Raw genomic sequence first — 19,692 nt, 5'->3', positions numbered from 1 at the left:
CTAGGTAACGTAATTTTCAATATTTTTAAAAATATTGAAATTGAAAAAAATATTTCACTCATTTGAACATTCAAAACTTTATTTATCTTTCATTTATTAATATTTGCATTTGAAACATAGTATTTTGTTACTTTTAACAACAAAAAGAAATTAAAAAATAAGATTTGTAAAAATTTCTAAAAATGTCTAAATTTAAAGGTTCTTTTAATTTGCTATTTAAAATTTATGATAATAAGTTTAAAATTTCTGAAAACTGAAAAATGACGTAGTTATAAAAAATTTTATGAGTTTCGTAACCCGAAATTAGAAAGATATTGGAAATTACAGGAAAATAAATTACTGACAAATAGAAAAGAATGTATGTATTAAATTTTCATATTTTATGAAACGTAGTATTTACAGATTCTCACAGTTTATAGGAATAAACACATCTCTGAGGGTTAACAAAAAAAAAACATTTTTTGTTTGTCACATTGCTAAAATTTGTTAAACAAAATTTTAAATAAGCGATTAGTTCGTTAGTATTAATGTATCGACATCAAAAAATATTGTTTCAAAGCTCAAAGCTTAGTTATCTGTGTAATCGTAATTTATGTCTATAAATTTGAACTCGACAATCAACTTAAATTGAATAATTATTATTAAAGCTTGAATAACTATTCAGTACATTCTTGGGAACAAAAGTTTTAACTTCTTTTGATTTTGTACATTCTGAAGACATTCTTCTGTATATTCTTCATCGTGGAAGAAAGACGCTTAACAAATTATACATAAAAAATATTTCCGTTAATTCGGTATAAAAATTACATTTTAGGAACAAACTGCTGAAAATCTCCGCAAATCTATAATAGAGAGATACTGAAAAATATGTCCGATGTCAGCTCGAGAAATTCGAATTTTGTGACATTTTTGAACCAAACTAAACATTAAGGTAGTGCACTCGTTGATGAACTCTTTTCTTTTCTCTGCAACTTCGACACTTGTCTTTAAAAAATCAGCATACACCGGAAATGTTGTATCAGAAGATTCGATTGCTTTTAAAAAGTCACAGTTGCTCGCGTACATTGCAACTTCATTAGTCGATTTCGTTAATACGTCGTAGAAAGTAACGATCATATTTTCATTAACTTTCGCCTTTTGCATGTCCACCTTCTCTTTCAAGCACTTCTCTAGCAAAGCATTGACATCATTGTCCAGACAATATTTCAAGACACCAGGATGACCGTCTTCGGTCAACAATACCAAACGCGCTACAATCAAGTTTACCAATTCTGTTCTATCCTTTTTGACGAATTTGTAACCAATATCAAATATGAAATCTTCAACTTTATTGATACTCAAAAGATTATCAATATTTTTAGAGTAACCAATCATAAGCAATTTGCATTTATAACTTACATCCGGATCGTTTATTTCGATAGTACAACATGATTTTGAATCATCATAATCCATCATAAGTTGCATCAATTCTGGCGTAAGACCTGATGGAGACTCATTAAAGACCATCTCACAATTAATTTTCAATGATTCATCACTTATATAACTAGACATACATTTAATAATTTCAGGACGAAATTCAGAATAATCGGCCCATGTTACTTTATTTGTCTCTTGATTTAAATTGTTGATGTTTAGCACCCTTATTGTAACTGCCGCTAAATATAACCTATCGATTTCTTCAACATTCGTAGAGGTAGTTAACATTTTCGTAATTTTTATCAGTCTCTCAAACATAACAACAGGAATGCTTCTAGAAGATAAATTTGTCCCAAACATGGCTACAGCTGATCCAAATGGTGGTTCTTTATAGCAACCACAGGTTTTACAAGAATCAGCACCATTTTCTAGGAGGAATTTCACGACAGCTGGTTGCACCGACATTGCTGCAAAATGTAGTGGAGTGAGACCATCTTCAGTTTGCAGATTAACATCAGCTCCTGCTTTCAGAAGTAATTTTACTAATCTCGGGTGCTCAAAAGTAGCTGCAACGTGGAGAGGAGTTATGAATTTAAAAACACTGTCAATGGGATAACCAGCGTTTAAAAGTATTTCTAATATTTCTTCATTCCCAGTTTCGGCAGCAATGTAAACGGCCAATTTTCTATTGAAAGGAATGAATTGATACAGTGGTATTTTAAGTTCCTTAACAGTTGCTTTAATAGTTTCCACTTGGTTCATTCGCACTGAAAAATGAAGCTGCTTCTCTCTAAAATACGTTGTTGCATTAATTTTCGATAGATGTTTTAATAAATATTCCCAAGTTTCATAGCGTCGATGCTTAATTATGTCAAAAAATGTATTACTCACTGTTTTTGTCTTCAAACCTATGTCTACTAAATATTTCAAAATATCTAAGCGCTTCATCTGTATACTTGTTTTAAACAAGTGGAGTTCATCTTTATTAATCGTTTCACTACTTTTCTCGCCATTCTTTATGAGATATTGCAAAATGTTCAAATGACCACACGATACTGCGAATTTAAGAGCAGAACCATCAAACGTTGGAATATCGACTGTGCGACATCCGTTCGCCATGAGCAGCTTTACCATTTCGAAATTTCCTCTCCTAACTGCGTTACGAAGAGGTCCCATGTATATCAAATCGTTGTCAGTCAAAACTGCACCGTGTTTAAAAAGGATTTCTGACATTTGAACGTTTCCTTTGGCCAATGCAACATAAAGTGGCGTTTTTCCCTCTTTATCTTTTACCTCAATAGAGGCGCCATTATCTAGAAGTGTCTTTGCAAATTCAGAGTGATTATACAAAGCTGCATAGTGAAGAGGTCTTTCGTCCTTAAGATTTCTAGCGTTCAAGTTAGTCTCCTCTAAAAGAAGATTGAAAACCTGAGGTTGGTTCCTCATTATCGCTAGGTGCAGAGGTGTGTTTCCTGTTTCGTCCCGCTTGGTGGTGAGCAGTGTAGCTATCTCAGCATGTCCTCCTGCAGCCGCCACATGCAGCAACGTCCTGCCACGTATCGTTTCCGTCGCCGAATATTTCTCGAGTAGAGAGTGAACAAGATTTAAGTCTCCATTGTGGACTGCGAGGAACAACTCATTGTAGCCAGAAGTATCGTTGTAATCATTCGAAATATCCATGGCAACAAATTGAAGAATTAAATCCCTGTGAACTTTACTGCAGCTTTGATAGTAATCTACAATCCCGAATAGGAGAAACAGCTCCAATTAAATATTCTGTAATAAAAATAAAAAAGTCTGTATCACTTATTTAAATAAATTCTTATTGCTTCTTCATAGAGGAAGGATTTTGGTATTACTAATTAAATTAAAATTTAATTACCTAATTAATTATTTTAAACACTTAATTAAGGGTCCAATATGTAATAAATAATTTTTAATCGTATACAAAAAGAAAATATAAAATAGCAATGAAATACTTATTTTTTTGAATATGATTTATTCATTTAATTAAAACTAAATAATAGAATTATTTAATATTTTAGAAAGATATTATAATTAATTTAATAATTTTAACTTTTACTTTTTTATTCAAAATATGTATATTTTAAAATTTTAACGTTTTTCTATATTTAATTATAAACGTTTTAATATTTTAAACATAATATAAAAATAATATTTTATAAATTGAACTTAAATATATAGGTATATATTCGGATTTTCGATTATCCGGACAAATTTAATTTAATTAATTAGAAATTTTCATAAAAAAAAGATATTTTGTGGTTTTTTGATATTATAAATTATATGTAACAATGATTGTCAATGATGTTTATTTGTAATATGTATTCCTAAAATAAAAATCTTGAGGAGGAAACGATGTAATTATGAAATGTAGACAAAAATTGTTTCTTAATATTATGTATAAATAGTAATTTCTATTCGGAAAATTTTTATTCAAGAATTGAAGATATATGAGAAAAACTATATTTTTTTCAGAAAAGTTCGATTTTCATGTTAAAAATTTTCAAATGGTTTTTTAATGACTTCGAATAAGACTCAATATCTCAGAGACTCTGCGCATTGAAGAATTACAGAATTACATGGGTCAGAATTCGTGAAATTTTCAAGAAAAGTGAAGAGTATTTTTTTTTTATTCGTAATATTTATTCCCATACATGCATTAAAAATGGGCAGTGTAAAAATGTCAGAAAATACAACGGTTCAAGTTTTTGTGATATTGTTAAATTTTACTTGTCGATATATTTAAAAAAAACCGAGAAACAAATAAATAAATACATAATTAAATTAGTTTCTATTAAAAGTACTAACCATGATTAATGCAATATCAACATATCGCTTTCATAAACTCGACGATTTTTTGTGACGAAATATTAAAATAATAATGGCATTTTACAACGTTTAGATTGCAGAAACCAAGACTTTTTAACTTTTATTTATATTTTATATACTATACATATATAATTATAATTACAATTTATAGAATATTATTTGTAAATCAAGACGGCAAGACGATCAAGACACAGTTGACAACATTTATAAACATAAAAGTATTAATTGCAATAGAGTGGAAACTTCGGCTGTGAAACAAAGCCTCAAAATAATGCTGTTTCTACAAGCATGTAAACAACGCCTAAGGCTGGAGTCCCATGGGATCGTTTCGCGTTGCGTTTTTTAACTAGGCCATGAGTGCAAATATAGCCAACATATATCTCAATTTCTCTCACACTCATGGCCTAGTTACAAAACGCAACGCAAAACGGTGCCATGGGACTCCACCCTAAAGGTGCAATTACACCGCCATCGGTAGAAAAAAAATTTGCGGAAAAATATGGGAATTGCGTTTATATTGCAATTCCCACGGCAATTCCTTTACTTTAACCTAACTTTAACAATACACGAGTTCTAAATATTGTTATGCGTGTGACTAAAAATTTAAGATCAAACATTTTTTTAATTTAAGCATTGAAAGTTTAAAATAATAAAATTTAGAATTTGTAATTTTTCATACGATTTCAAATATCTAAAATTTATTGTAGGGTATAATGGAGCACTCACAGCTCTGCCTGCCTGCGCAGGCAGAAGATCGTTCACACCTCACTTTTCCCGTTGAAAAATGAGGGAAGATTTGAATTTTAATAGGTATTCAAATCTTCCCTCATTTTTCAACGAGAAAAGTGAGGTGTGAACTGGGAACAAAACGTCAAATTAAGGGTGCGATCACATGTGAGCAGAATACATCGACCGAAAGCGGAAAAGAACAACAATTATCTACCAACCGTACCAACCATTTTTTTAATTTAAATAAAAACAATAATTATAAGTTTAAAATATAATTAAATTTAGAATATTTCGTATGATTTTACAAATATCTAAAATTTATTGTAGGGTGTTACATCCCAGGTACATTTTTAAGAAACTGTTTATGTAACTGCGATGTAACTATTTTTATAACATATAATAAACACGATAAAAGCATTTAATATTCCGAAATTGAGATAGAAGTTATAACTGAAATTCTATACTTCGTCCTACATATTAGAATAATGATTAAAAAACAAAACCAGAGATAGAAATTGACAAAAATAAGAAACAATGCGTTGAGTCAAGGAGTGACTCACGCAAGCTCGCACTCAGCCGCTATGACCTCATTACGCAACCCGAGTTCTGTGAATCACTTCTTGTAACTCTAGCTTCACTTTTTCCATAATTGAGGTAGATATTTAGATCATTTGTCGAAATCGCATTCTTTCTTCTTTTCTCAATTATAAATAGAATTATAATGAATAAGTATTATTCTAAAGAATTGACACCTTTTACCCCCATAATTGTCTACAAACTCTCCCACTTTTTAATAATTTTATAGTATATAAGGCAAAGCTTTTTAACACAAATTGTCAAAAGTTCCGGTGCGGTTTATAAGACCAGTAGTCATTGTAGAGCGACCCTTCAGTTTTTCATTATTTATTGTATTCTTTCTTTAATCGGCAACTGCAGTTCGAGTTGTACTCGGTTATTGTGCAAGTCAATTTTGTTATTCACTTAGAAACAAGTTTCTTTCCGTAAAAGGTGCAAGAAAAGCAATTTGACACTTAGAATCAATAATTTTAATGTATTAACTGTCGTATTTTGCGTGTCAAGTTTCATTAATTGTAGTTTTTCACCAATTCTTTCTTTAATTGGCAATTGCAGACCGAATTGTACTCAATTATTGTGCAAGTTGCTTTTCTCACACTTAGAAACAAGTTTCTTTCCATAATTAGGTGCAAGTGACGATAAGTAACACTTAGAAACGGTACTAACTCTTGAAACAAACGCAAAAACTCTAAAGTTGTGAAAGTTACATAAGTGTAACATAACAAACTTTCTCAGTTTCATTCAATTGAAACAACATCTTGAAAACCAAACTTATATCGACCAGCGCTTCAATTTTGAATCTACGACTAATCTGTAAACTAAAAGTAAGTAACATTGTATAATTTTGTAAACATACTCTTGAATATTTAAATAAATTGTTAAAAAGGGAATATTTATTGTTGTTGTAACTCAAAACCCGTAGTTTTGACAAGTGCAAACGATCCTACTTAAAAATAAAGGTCAAGCTTTACCAACTTGACCATAATCAGCCTACCATTCCTCCAAAATTCTTTAACCTAACCTATCAAACTCGCCTTCTGCTCGGGATGTAACATAGGGATTGTAGGGTAAGTGCGTTAATTACAGCGTATTATTTTTAAAAATGATCACTTCTGAACATCTGAATTTGATTTTATTGCAGGAAAGTGTTGAAGTTGTTTATTGTATTATTTATAAAAATATATCCTCTCTTTTGCATCATGTGCTACTTTTCGTAATAAACATCATCTGGTAACTCTATACTGATTGATTTAGTTATAATCCCAGTAATTTGAATTTAGATTTATTTATTATATACTGTAAATTTATCTTTTTCGTAATTCTTTGCAGGATCGTATGTAGGGAACAATAAAAGGATGTCATAAAGGATTCTTCATAGAATATTGAGTTGGGAATCACATCCAGAAGATTTCCCTTTCCAATGCAAATTCAAAAATTAGTGAAACTTTCAGAGATTCAAATTTAGAGTGAAAATTTATAGAAACAGGTTCTATTTCACAAATTAAACTTAAAATATATCACGATTTTTTGTTTTTTTATGTTTTTTTAAATGAAAATAAAATTTGTCTCAATTTTCATTATTATTTTCGTAATAAATGCATCAAAACAGAAATATATATACAAAAAGTCTTAGAACAATAGGAGCTATGTGTGCTTTTCGTAAGTATAAACCCAAATAGTTATAAGATTTCAAACATATATTTTTACGAAACATAATATTATATTTACAGATTATCATAGTGTTCAAAGGCCTCACTGAGAGCCTTAAAAAATAAGAAAAATAATTTTTATTTTAATATCACATCACTTTGGCATTTTTAACAAAATGTTCAAAATATCATTTAATTTGTTAATGATATTATGCCGACGTACAAAAAATAGTTCAAAGCTTAGAACTTAACAATGTAATCACAGTTTACATCTGTGTATTGAAACTCTATACTCAACTAAATATTAATTATAATTATTAAAGAATTTAAATTACTTTTCATTACATTCATAACATTCATTGGACTTAGAAGACAATTTCTTTATCATAAAAAAGACACATATAATAAATTATACATACAAAAATATTTGCCTTATAATTCAGGATTATTTACATTTTAGGAACAAGCTGTTGAAAATCTTCGCAAATCTACAACTGAAAGATACTGAAAAATTGGATAAATATCAGCATTTGAAATTTGGATTTTATGATTTTGTTTAATCACACTAAACATTAAACAAACACATTCGGTTATAAATGTTTTTCTAGTTTCTGCCAGTTCGACATTTGCTTTTATAAACTCAGCATACGCTGGAAATTCTGCTTGAGAATAATCAACTGTCTTCACAAAATTCTTGTTGTTTGCGTACATGGCCAGTTTATTAACTGGTCGGGTTAAGACATCGTAGAAAGTGACGTTTAAATCAATATCAATTTTTGTCTTTCGCATAATATCTCTCTGCCTTATACATTCTACTCTCCAATCAGTGAGATTGTTCTTTTGACAAAATTCTATCACACCTGGATGACAGTCTTCGGTCAACAATATTAATCGCGCTACTACCAACTTAAAACAATCCGTTATATCCTCTTTGTTATCTTCATCATCAAAATTAGACGAAAAAAAATCCGCATTAATACTCAAAAGATCAGCAATGTTCTTAGAGTAACCTATCAAAAGCAATTTGCTCTTGTAATTTACATCGTAATCGTTTATTTCTATATCGAAACAGGATTTCGAGTCATTATATTCCATCAAAAGTTGTAGCGATTCTGGTGTATGACCTGATGGACAGTCACTATTGAATTCTTCCTCAGAAAGACGTTTAATTTTTTCATCACTTAGATAATTAAATATGCATCTAACGATTTGAGGCCGAAATTCAAAATTATCATCGTCTAAGATTAGCACATCTGACTCCAAATTTGAATAATTTTTTTTATTACTAGTTGACACTCTTATTTGAACTGCATCGGAAAATAACTCCTCAGATTGTTTACTTTTCAAACGTGGAATCAAAATTTCTGTTACTTTTACCAATTTTTCAAACGTTAAAGCAGAAATACTCCTTCCACGAAATAAGCGTGAAAACATGTTGAAAGACATTGATAGTGGTGACCCTCTGTATTTACAGGTTTTCGAAGGATCAGCACCATTTTCTAGGAGAAACTTAACTACAGCTGGCTGCGCTGCAGTTGCTGCGAAGTGTAAAGGAGTGAGACCGTGCTCAGTTTGTAAATTAACGTCAGCTCCAGCTTTTAGGAGAAGCTTCACTAATCTCGTGTGCTCGAATGTTGCTGCAAGGTGAAGGGGACTTGTAATTTCGAACAAACTATCAACAGGATAACCTGCTTTTAAAAGAATTTCTAATATCTCATCGTTGTCACTTTCAACAGCAATGTAGACGGCTAATTTTTTAGCGAAAGCGTTCGATTGATACTCGTTTGTCGGATCGTTTGCAATTGCTTTGACAGTTTCCAATTGACCCGTTCGAATAGAGAAGTGAAGCTGTGTCTCTCTAAAATGCGTATTTGCATTTATTTTCGACACGACTTTTATTAAACATTCCCACATTTCAAGGCGGCTCCAATAAATTATATTACTAAATATAACATCTAATGTTAGTCTTCACACCTACGTCCACTAAATATTTAATAATATTCAAATTGAAACACTTTATACATGTTGCAAACAAGCCGAGTTCGTCCTTATTAATCGTTTCACTGCTTTTTACGCCATTTTTCATGAGATATTTTAGAATTTCTAAACGACCACACGATGCTGCAAGTTTAAGAGGAGAATCACTGAATGTTGGAATATCGACTGTGCTGCATCCGTTCATCATGAGAAGTTTTACCATTTCAAAATTCCCATTTGCAACTGCTGTACGAAGAGGTCCCATATATGTCAAATCGTTATCACTCAAAACTGCACCATGTTTAAAAAGAATTTCGGCAATTTGAACGTTTCCTTTCGCCAATGAAACATAAAGAGGTGTTTTACCCTCATTATTTTTTTCCTCAATAATCGCGCCATTATCTATAAGTTTTTTTACGAATTCAGGACGATTAAACAAAACTGCATAGTGAAGAGGTCTTTCATCCCGAAGATTTTTTGCGTTCAAGTTAGTCTCTTCTAAAAGAAGTTTGAATACCTCAGGATGGTTTTCTCTAATCGCCAGATGCAGAGGTGTATCTCTAATTCCGTCTCGCTTAGGGATGAATAGTTTAGCAATCGCTGCATGTCCTCTTGCAGCCGCCACATGCAGCAATGTCCGGCCACGTATCGTTTCCGTCGAAGAATATTTCTCGAGTAGAGAATCAACAAGATTTAAGTCTCCATGGTGGACTGCGAGAAACAATTCATTATAACCAGAAGTGTCGGCGTAATCATTTGAAGTATCCATGGCAACAAATTGAAGATTTAGATCCGAATGCGAAGCCCACTTTCGCTTTGACGGCGATTTACAATCTCAAATGGTAAGTATTGCATAAATTCTTTATTCTGTAACAAAAATTATAAAATTTTAATTAGTTATTTAAATAAATTCTTATTATCGTCCTCATTATTTAAAAAATATTTTTATACAATTGAAAAGTATGAGTTCAAATAATTTGACCCAAGTAGCGAATTTAATTGGGTTGAAAAAGAACTCTTTTAAACTTGCATATCAACACGTCTTTTTTTCATCAGAACTGGGTTTTATTTTGTAATTTTGACATTTTTTCATTTAGATACAAATTATAATACTAATAATAGTTTTTGTTATGCGGCCACTTAATGTTAACTTTTTAGTTTTACTCTTAGTACTTTGTACGATTGGGCACTACTAAAACTTTGCCCTTTTATAAGTAATTAAAAATAAATAATTGAAGAAGCAAAATTTCTGGTCTGATAAAAATCATGATTTTTACAAAAAAATCAAAACAATCACATTTTTTATACTATTTTTTTAATAATTATTTTTAAGTAATTCGTTTTTTTAATATTATTTAAATTATAAAATTAATAATAATAGAGTGGCTGGGAAATTTAATTTTCAGAATTTCCTGACTTTTCCAGACTAATTTTTCATTTTCCCTGATAAACAAATTTTTAAATTAGTTTATATTCTGTATTGCTAATTAAAATTGTAACAATGCTTTTTAAGGAACAATTTTATTTATAAAAAAATATAAGATAATTAAAAATTGTTTGTTAAAAAATTTTTAATGTGTTTGAAACTATTATTATAAAAAAAGTAAATGCAAATTTACAATTTAAATCGTGCTTAATGAGCTATTTTTAAGCAAAATGTAAATTTCGCTCAAGTATATGATAAATAATCTACATTTTGTTCAAAAATTTTATCAATAATCACTCAAAATTACACTGTTAAAAATCTGATTCCAACTTTACACCAAAAAGATTGAAATAATGTTATTTCAATATCGCAAAGTGTGAATTCTTGCATTTTATTGCGGTTTCAACCTTTTAGTAAATACAATCAAATGAAAGTATTCACACTTTTTGAGATTGAAAGTTTATAATTATCAATCTTTCGGTGTTAAGTTGGAGTCCGATTTTTAACAGTGTAATATTCTTAGAACTTTAAAAAAAATTTCAGGACAATGAAAAAATACGTGTCGTCTAAAATTCTTTAAAAAAAATATTTTGAGGATGAAATTGATTTTCAGACCCGACCAATAAATCAAGTCTGTCTGTTTTAAAATGAATTCAGTCTAATATTTTTTAATGCTTAAGTTTTTAAATCATGACCGCATTTATTTTATTAACAAGTTCATTGTGATAAATTTGATGTGTATAAAAATGTTCTATAAACTTAAATTTTCTGAGTTTAAAATATATAAATTATTCTCTTTTTGAAAATAAAATCGAAACAATGTTTATCTTGGGCCCTTTTTCTTATAATTCTTAGTCAAAAATTACATTTTATCAGTTTTGCACTTTATTATTAAATCAAAGAATTCAAAAAAATCAATTTTTTTTTGCTTTAAAATTTTCCTTATTTTCATAAAATTACTTTCCTAAACATTTTTGCAGAAATATGAAAAATAAAAAAAGTTATAGCAATTTTTATGACCGCCTTAACTTTTCTTGAGAACGTAATATTATGAATTCACAAAAAGAAACTTGTCCTATAAGGAGTAAACGATTTCTATAGGTGAGCAGAAAACTCACCTTAAGTTGAAGACGAAGAGTGCGACACGCAGGCAAAAGCAAATGATTTAACATCATTTACTTTTTTTAAACATTCAATCAATAGATGATATACATTGCAAAGAGCAATTGCCAACAATAGAAAAACAATGTAAAGTTGTAAAGAAATAGTCCTAACCTCATCAATACACATCGATTTCTCAGCAACTAAGAAACACGTGTTTATAATAAGTTATAGTCGGAATTAATATTTCGAACGTTTTGAATCTTCATATTTGTACAAAAAAACAACGTTTATAATTTATTTCTCAGTAAGAACAGTATTATTGTGTCTTCCGCGGTTTGTTCTTTGTCGTTCTTTGTTGTCACTCCGACAATCTGACATTACATTCACCCCCACTCCTCAGTGACATTCTAATGAACTTTCTACAATAACTTTTTTCCCCTTTAAAGGTGAGTTCAAAATTCTTATTCAATGTAATCAAGTGTACATGCAAAATTGAGTATTTTAAAAGAATATCAGGTATACTTCATATTTTATTTTCTTGAAAAAAGTAATAAGTAATGAAATTGACAAAAAAAATTTCTTACTGTTAATTGATAATCAACTCAATATTTGTCTGACTGTATCAAATTCTACAATTAATTCAAATGCGTTTTAATTTTTAAATATTTATGTACATACTATAATCTTTTACTTCCAGTCTATAATCATTTTCAAATCCAGAAGATTATCCTTTCCAATGCGTTAAAGCAATCAGAAATTGTACCTGATGAATTAAGAAAAACTTGTCCATTGACTCAAAATTAGCAAAACTTTTAGTGATTCATGTAGTTTTTATTTTAATATCACATCACTGCAACATTTTTAACAAAATTTTCAAAATATTGTTTAATGTGTTAATGATTTTATGCCGTTGTACAAAAAATGGTTTGAAGCTTAGAAATGTAATTACTTAATACATCTATGTATTTAAACTTTATAATCAACTTAATATAATAATAATTATTAGAGTTTTAATTACTTTTCATTGAACTTAAATGACAATTTCTTTATCGTGAAAAAGAAACATAACAAATTATACATACAAAAATATTTGCCTTATAATTCAGGATTATTTACATTTTAGGAACAAGCTGTTGAAAATCTTCGCAAATCTACAACTGAAAGATACTGAAAAATTTGATAAATATCAGCATTTGAAATTTGGATTTTATGATTTTGTTTAATCACACTAAACATTAAACAAACACATTCGGTTATAAATGTTCTTCTAGTTTCTGCCAGTTCGACATTCGCTTTTATAAACTCAGCATACGCTGGAAATTCTGCTTGAGAATAATCAACTGTCTTCACAAAATTCTTGTTGTTTGCGTACATGGCCAGTTTATTAACTGGTCGGGTTAAGGCATCGTAGAAAGTGACGTTTAAATCAATGTCAATTTTCGTCTTTTGCATAATATCTCTCTGCCTTATACATTCTATTCTCCAATCAGTGAGATTGTTCTTTTGACAAAATTCTAACACACCTGGATGACAGTCTTCGGTCAACAATATTAATCGCGCTACTATCAACTTAAAACAATTCGTTCTTTCCCTTTTGTTATCTTCATCATTATAATGAGACGAGAAATTTTCCGCTTTAATATTCAAAAGATCATTAACGTTTTTAGAGTAACCTATCAAAAGAAATTTGCTCTTGTCACTTACATAGAAATTGTCTATTTCTATATCAAAACATGATGTCGAATCATCATATTCCATCAAAAGTTGTAGCAATGCTGGTGTAGGTTTTAAAGAATGAATAATATTTAAAAATCTATTAGAACAAAGTTTAATGTCTTCATCACTTAGGTAGGCACATATGCATCTAACGATTTCAGGCCGAAATTCAAAATGATTATAGTGTAATAATAGATTTGAATCATTTTTCTCATTACTAGTTAACACTCTTATTTTAATTGCATAGTGAAATAAGCCCTTACATTCTTCACTTTTCAAATGTGGAATCAACATCTTTGTAATTTTTACTAATTTCTCAAACGTTGAAGTAGTAATATTCCTTCCCCGAAATATTTCTGAAAACATGTTCAAGGACATTGATAATGGTGATCCTTTGAAATTGCAGGTTTTAGAAGGATCAGCACCGTTTTCTAGGAGAAATTTAACTACTGCTGGCTGCGCTAAAGTTGCTGCGAAGTGTAATGGGGTGAGACCATGTTCAGTTTGTAAATTAACATCAGCTCCTGCCTTCAAGAGCAGTTTCACTAGTCTCGGGTGCTCGAGTGTTGCTGCAACGTGAAGAGGAGTTATTACCTTAAATAAGCTATCGACGGGATAACCGGCGTTTAATAGAGTTTCTAATATTTCTTCGTTGCCAGTTTCAACAGCGATGTAAACTGCCAATTTTTTAGCAAAAGGGTCGGATTCATATTCGTTAGTTGGTTCGTTTACAATTGCCTTAACAACTTCCGGTTGACCCGCTCGCACCGAAAAATGAAGCTGCTTCTCTTTACAATGCGCTTTTGCATAGATTGTCGACAACAATTTTACTAAATACTCCCACATGTCATAACGTTTCAAATTAATTACGTCATAAAATATGTCATCTACTGTTTCTGTCTTCACACCAATGTCTACTAAATACTTTAAAATATTCGAGCGATAATTCTCTATACTTGTTTTAAACAAGTGGAGTTCATCTTTATTAATCGTTTCACTACTTTTTTCGCCTTTCTTCATGAGACATTCTAAAATGTCCAAACGACCGGACGTTGCTGCAAGTATAAGAGCAGAATTACCAATTTTTGGAATATCGACTCTGCTGCATCCATTCACCATGAGCAACTGTACCAATTCTAAATTTCCTCTCCAAACTGCGTTACGAAGAGATTCCATATTTGTCAAATCGTTGTCACTCAAAACTGCACCATGTTCAAAAAGAACTTCTGCCACCTGAAGGCTTTCATTCGCCAGTGCAACATAAAGTGGAGTATTTCCCTCTTTATCTTTTACCTCAACAGTGGCGCCATTGTCTAGAAGTGGCTTTGCAAATTCAGGGTAATCATAAGAAGCTGCAAAGTGTAGTGGACTTTTATTCCCAAAATTCCTTGCGTTCAACAGGTGACTTTCCTTCAAAAGAAGATTGAACAACTCAGGCTGGTCTTCTCTTATCGCCAAATGCAGCGGTGTATTGCCATATCTGTCTCGCTTAAGGATAAACATTTTTGCAATCTCTGAATGTCCTCTTGCAATCGCCACATGCAGCAACGACTTGCCACGTATCGTTTCTGTTATCGAATATCTATCGAACAGAGAGAAAGCACGATGTAACTCTCCATTGTGGACTGCGAGGAACAGTTCATTGTAGTCAGAAGTATCGTTGTAATCATTCGACGAACTATCCATGGCAACAAATTTAAGAATTAGATCCAAATCCGTAGCCCACTGTCGTTTTGACTGTGATTTACAATCTAAAACGGGAAGTATTGCACAAATTCTGTATTCTGGAACAAAAATTATAAAATTTTAATTAATTGCACGCAAAAAAATGGTCCAGTAAAATTGACCAATCTGGGTTTGGTTACAAAAAGTTCGGTTAATTGAAACAAAGGGCAGGTTGTCTCAACCGAACTTGTTCGGTTGCAAAAATCAAAATGTTTCGGTTATGGTAACCAAACTCATTCATTTGTTACTTTAAAAACATTACTTCATGTATGTTTTTAAATTTCAATCTGTCAGTGGAGTCAGCAGAATATTAATATGAGTGGAGATTATAAACAACTGCTGATTAAATGGACTTTGGAAAAGTATATTGTCAAAAAACATGCTCGGACGTTTATAATGATATATCTCACGAACCGAATAAGATTTTTAAACTCTTTTGGTCTTAAATTAAAGATAAAACTTGAATGATCCACCTATGTAAATTTCAAACTTTTTCTCCAATTTTTAAAAAATATGCTTAAGTTAAAAAAATTTCTAAAACAATTTTATTAAAAAAATTTTTTTTGTCAAATTTGTCGATTGCTGCAATCATTGTATAAATTATTAAAATTTTCAGTTATGTATCATTAATTTCCAGTGATAGCTTTACTTTTTTGTAAATTTTTTTGAAAAGTTGATTAAAAAATCAATATTTACAATAAATAGGCATATATTATTAGCTTTTTTAGAAATTTAATTTAATTATTAATAATTTAATTTAAAAAAATGTTAGCCTCTCGTTCATATAGAAAACTGTAGGTACTATTTAGGGGCCAAAAATCGGTTTTTTTATTTTTTAAAGTATGAAGTACCTTTTCAATCATCTTGCAAAAATTATGTTACTTTTGAAATGATAATTATTTTATAGAAAAAAATGTCGGTGCAGTGGTGCAAAAAAAAAAATTTTGTCCAAAAAAATGTTTAAAAAAAAAATTTTTTTTACTGTCTTTTTACTGATTTTCTTTGTAAGAATTTGGTCGACAATTTTTTTATCAACTGTTCATATTGTATTGTGCAAAAAAAATTTTTTCAAGAAAATGGGTTCAGCCATATTTTGGAGAAAATTAAATTTTTTTGAATTTTTCAAAAAAATCGTTAAACAAAATTTTTTTTCGAATTGAAACTTGGTAAAAATGAGTTTCATAACAGGTCAAAATTATTCCCTAAATATGGACCTAATCCAGGAGGGGGCACTTTTTACATGCTTATACTGCTACGAAATAAATTTATTTAATAATTAATTTTCATGTTTCCTTATATTATTACTAATATATATTTTGACTTGCGAATCATATAACTTATAATCATATAACAACGCTAAGTATACATAATTTCAACTTTATAAATTATAAATATAATTCTAAAGTAAGTAAAATAAAATTTAAAATTTTAACGAGATATAAAACAAGATAATAATATTGGTACTTTCAATGAAATAAAGTTCTCTGCGTTTCTCCTTCTTCTTTTTAAATCTTTAATTGTTGCAAAAAATTTACAAAAAACGTTGAAAAGTTTAGATTAGTTTTTAGAGGAAATTCCATATTTCAAAAATGAACATTATTCAAAATCTAAAATTACCCATGCCTTAAGATTTTTAAACCTTTATTAAATTTATATTTTTTAGTGTTCTAAAAAATCTCTTTATTTTAGAACCTTTAAAAAATTTTATAATGTAAAAAAAGTAGAAAACCTATTTTTAAATTCAAAATTCAAAAACAAAAAAATTAACACATTTAAATAGAGTTTGGTTTTCAGAAACGGTCAGTTTGGTTAATCCAACGGAACTAAATGCAACCGAATTTGTTTGGTTACTAAAAACCGAGTGTACGGTCAGTCCTATTTTAACAAGAGAGTTCGGTTGCAGCAAACGAACTTTCTGTTGAACCAACCAAACATTTTTTTTGCGTGTGTTCAAATAAGTTCTTGCTATCGTCTTCGCTTCTTAAAAAATATTTTTATACAATGTAAGTTTAGTTTCGTATAATTTGACCGACTCAAGAATATACTCCGCTAATACCAGTCAAGTGACGAATTCAACTGGAATATTTTAATAAAAAAATCGGAGTGTCTATTTGGCCCGTCAGCGGGCCAAATAAGTTATTTTTATTATTTGGCCCGTCACCCCACTTCCATGCATTTCAAGACGGGCCAAATAAAAAAAGTAGTTTATTTGGCCCGTCAGATAACAAATTAGCTGTAATTAATAACAATAGATTATTATTATTATTACTATTTCTACAAATAGATTAATTTAATCACCATAAATTTTTTTTACATCAATTTAAAAGGTAATGTATATTTTAACCTCAAAGTAAAGATGCAAATTATAAACATAATTATTTATAGTACATAATATTATAAATTACATTTAAAAATAATTTTTAAAAGTAAACAATAACATTTTTTCGAATATAAATCAAAATTCAATGAAATTTGACAAAATTTCCAATTAATTGGAAAGTTAATTTCATTTTTTAAAATTATTTATGGGAATTTAACTAAAAAAAATTTCAATTACTTTTCTTGAAAAGGCTAATTTTTATTCATAGTTAAATAAATATTTAAGTACTTATTTACTTTTTCAATAATTTCACTTTTTTCACTTTAACTGTAATTATTCTAAAATTTAACTTTTTAAAAATATAAAAATTAAAATATTTTTACAATAATAAAAATTTCCGAAGAATACAATTTTTACATTCTCATAAAAAATGAGAATGTCTTGAATTTGTGCGATTTTTTTAAATTTAATTATTTCTTAAAATTTTGTTTATGAAATTTTCCAAAGGACTTTATAACTTTTTTTAAAGTTATAATTGCTGTAAAAATTTTAATATTTATAAAAATAATTAAATGTTTGAGAAGAATTTTATTTAAATTTTTTAAAATAACTGAATTTCTGAAAATAATTTTTTTATTTATAAAAATAATTGAACTCTTGCGAAAAATTTATTTATTTATGAAAATAATTAAATTCTCACGTAGAATTTTATCAAAATTTTGTTTATTAATAATATTAAATTCTTTCGTGAAGTTGTTTTGAAATACTAGATATTTTAACTAATTAAGTTTTAGAGAATTTGATTATTTACCAAAGTATTAATTTTTTTGTGAAAAATTCGTTTATGTTTTTTAAAAATAATTGAATCGTTTCAATGAATTTTATTAAAATTTTTAAGAAGAATTTTCTTATTACATTACCTGTCAAATTCATGTAAAAAATAGTACCTGGTGATTAAATTAATCTATTTGTAAAAATAGAAATAATAATAATCTAATGTTATTAATTACAGCTAATTTGTTATCTGACGGGCCAAATAAACTACTTTTTTTATTTGGCCCGTCTTGAAATGCATGGAAGTGGGGTGACGGGCTAAATAATAAAAGTAACTTATTTGGCCCGCTGACGGGCCAAATAGACACTCCGTAAAAAAATGCTCCAAATTGACAGGCGGGCAAAAAACTCGTTAAAGGCAGTGAGTGCGGTACGTACAGTCAAAACCAGATGATTTCACATTATTTGCTTTTTAAACATTCAATAGATACATAACAAAGAACAATTATTACCAACAATAAAACGGTGTAAAGTTGTAAACAATAAACAAATAGTCCTAACCTCATCAGTACACAGCGATTTATCAGCAACGTCAGCAACTAAGAAGACAACTACACGTGTTTATAATAAGTTATAGTCGGATTTAGTATTTCGAACGTTTTAAATCTTCTTATTTTACAAAAAAACAACGTTTATTATTTATTTTTCAGTATGAACAGTATTATTGTGTCTTCCGCGGTTTGTTCTTTGTTGTCACTTCGACAATCACGACAATCACTGACCTCACTGACATTACATTTACCCCCACTCCCTAGTAACATTCTAATGAGCTTTCTACAATAACTTTTTTCCATGAAGCTGAGTTCTGTCTTCGCTGTCTTCTGTGCCCGATTAGAACATAAATAGAGCCTATTGTGGACAGCATGCAAAGCAGAATTTCGAGAGAGTGGAAAGGATAGTGATATCTGACTATCTCGCTCTCTTGCACTCATGAGGGTGGAGTCCCATGGTAGCGTTTTGCGTTGCGTTTTGTAACTAGACAATGAGTGCAAATAGAGCAAACATATATCTCTATCTCTCTCATACTCATTGCCTAGTTACAAAACGCAACGCAAAACGCTGCCATGGGAATTCAGCCTGAAATTCTGCTTTGCATTCTGTTTTCTGCTCAGCATGGGACTGCACCATGAGGCCAACGCAGAATAGATCTGTAACCGGAACCGCATCGTAACCGTAAGCGTAAGAATGAGTTGGAGAAAGATTAACAATATACCTATCCTTCTTTAACTCATTCTAACGGTTACGCTTACGATTGCGGTTCCGGTTACAGATCTATTCTGCGTTATGGCCTTTGCTCACATTTTTCATTTTGAGATGTGTAACTGTGTGTAATCCGCTTTACTCCGTTTCAAGATGAAGTTTCCATT

The 19,692-nt window shown here is 29.7% G+C and overlaps 4 protein-coding genes across 5 annotated transcripts in view; all 4 read right to left on the bottom strand.

The window, feature by feature from the left end:
- LOC122505120 overlaps window positions 1-11,895 on the bottom strand; it is a 46,470-nt gene extending 34,575 nt beyond the window's left edge. Inside the window, exons 1-4 of the mRNA XM_043616581.1 lie at window positions 11,745-11,895; window positions 9,177-10,067; window positions 7,808-9,115; window positions 921-3,152 (exon numbers count right to left, since the gene is read on the bottom strand). Of these exons, the coding sequence (XP_043472516.1) occupies window positions 921-3,152; window positions 7,808-9,115; window positions 9,177-9,969 (4,333 nt within the window). The 5' untranslated portion in view covers window positions 9,970-10,067; window positions 11,745-11,895. The remainder of the gene's footprint in view (window positions 1-920; window positions 3,153-7,807; window positions 9,116-9,176; window positions 10,068-11,744) is intronic.
- LOC122505134 (putative ankyrin repeat protein RF_0381) lies at window positions 432-4,437 on the bottom strand. The gene is made up of 2 exons (XM_043616598.1): window positions 4,249-4,437; window positions 432-3,192 (listed from the first exon to the last, which is right to left on the bottom strand). Exon 2 carries the CDS (start codon window positions 3,094-3,096, stop codon window positions 811-813), a length of 2,286 nt encoding a protein of 761 aa, XP_043472533.1. The 5' UTR covers window positions 3,097-3,192; window positions 4,249-4,437; the 3' UTR covers window positions 432-810.
- Window positions 7,663-9,210, bottom strand: LOC122505145. Its single transcript, XM_043616614.1, has one exon. The coding sequence runs from the start codon at window positions 9,135-9,137 to the stop codon at window positions 7,680-7,682; it is 1,458 nt and encodes a 485-aa protein (XP_043472549.1). The 5' UTR covers window positions 9,138-9,210; the 3' UTR covers window positions 7,663-7,679.
- Window positions 11,896-12,398: 503 nt separating the features above from the next.
- LOC122505135 (putative ankyrin repeat protein RF_0381) lies at window positions 12,399-19,062 on the bottom strand. Of its 2 annotated transcripts, none has more exons than XM_043616600.1 (2): window positions 18,778-19,062; window positions 12,399-15,230 (listed from the first exon to the last, which is right to left on the bottom strand). In XM_043616600.1, the coding sequence occupies exon 2, from the start codon at window positions 15,130-15,132 to the stop codon at window positions 12,850-12,852; it is 2,283 nt and encodes a 760-aa protein (XP_043472535.1). In that variant the 5' UTR covers window positions 15,133-15,230; window positions 18,778-19,062; the 3' UTR covers window positions 12,399-12,849. The 2 variants fall into 2 exon arrangements, with proteins under 2 accessions (XP_043472535.1, XP_043472534.1); XM_043616599.1 differs by having other exon boundaries at window positions 18,827-19,062.
- Between the last annotated feature and the right edge of the window lie 630 nt (window positions 19,063-19,692).

This window comes from Leptopilina heterotoma, unplaced genomic scaffold (genome assembly GCF_015476425.1).
Source record: "Leptopilina heterotoma isolate Lh14 unplaced genomic scaffold, ASM1547642v1 Lhet_343, whole genome shotgun sequence".
NCBI classification, from domain to species: Eukaryota; Metazoa; Arthropoda; class Insecta; order Hymenoptera; family Figitidae; genus Leptopilina; species Leptopilina heterotoma.
Note: the sequence above shows the minus strand (reverse complement) of the source record. Positions and strands in the feature narration are given on the sequence as shown.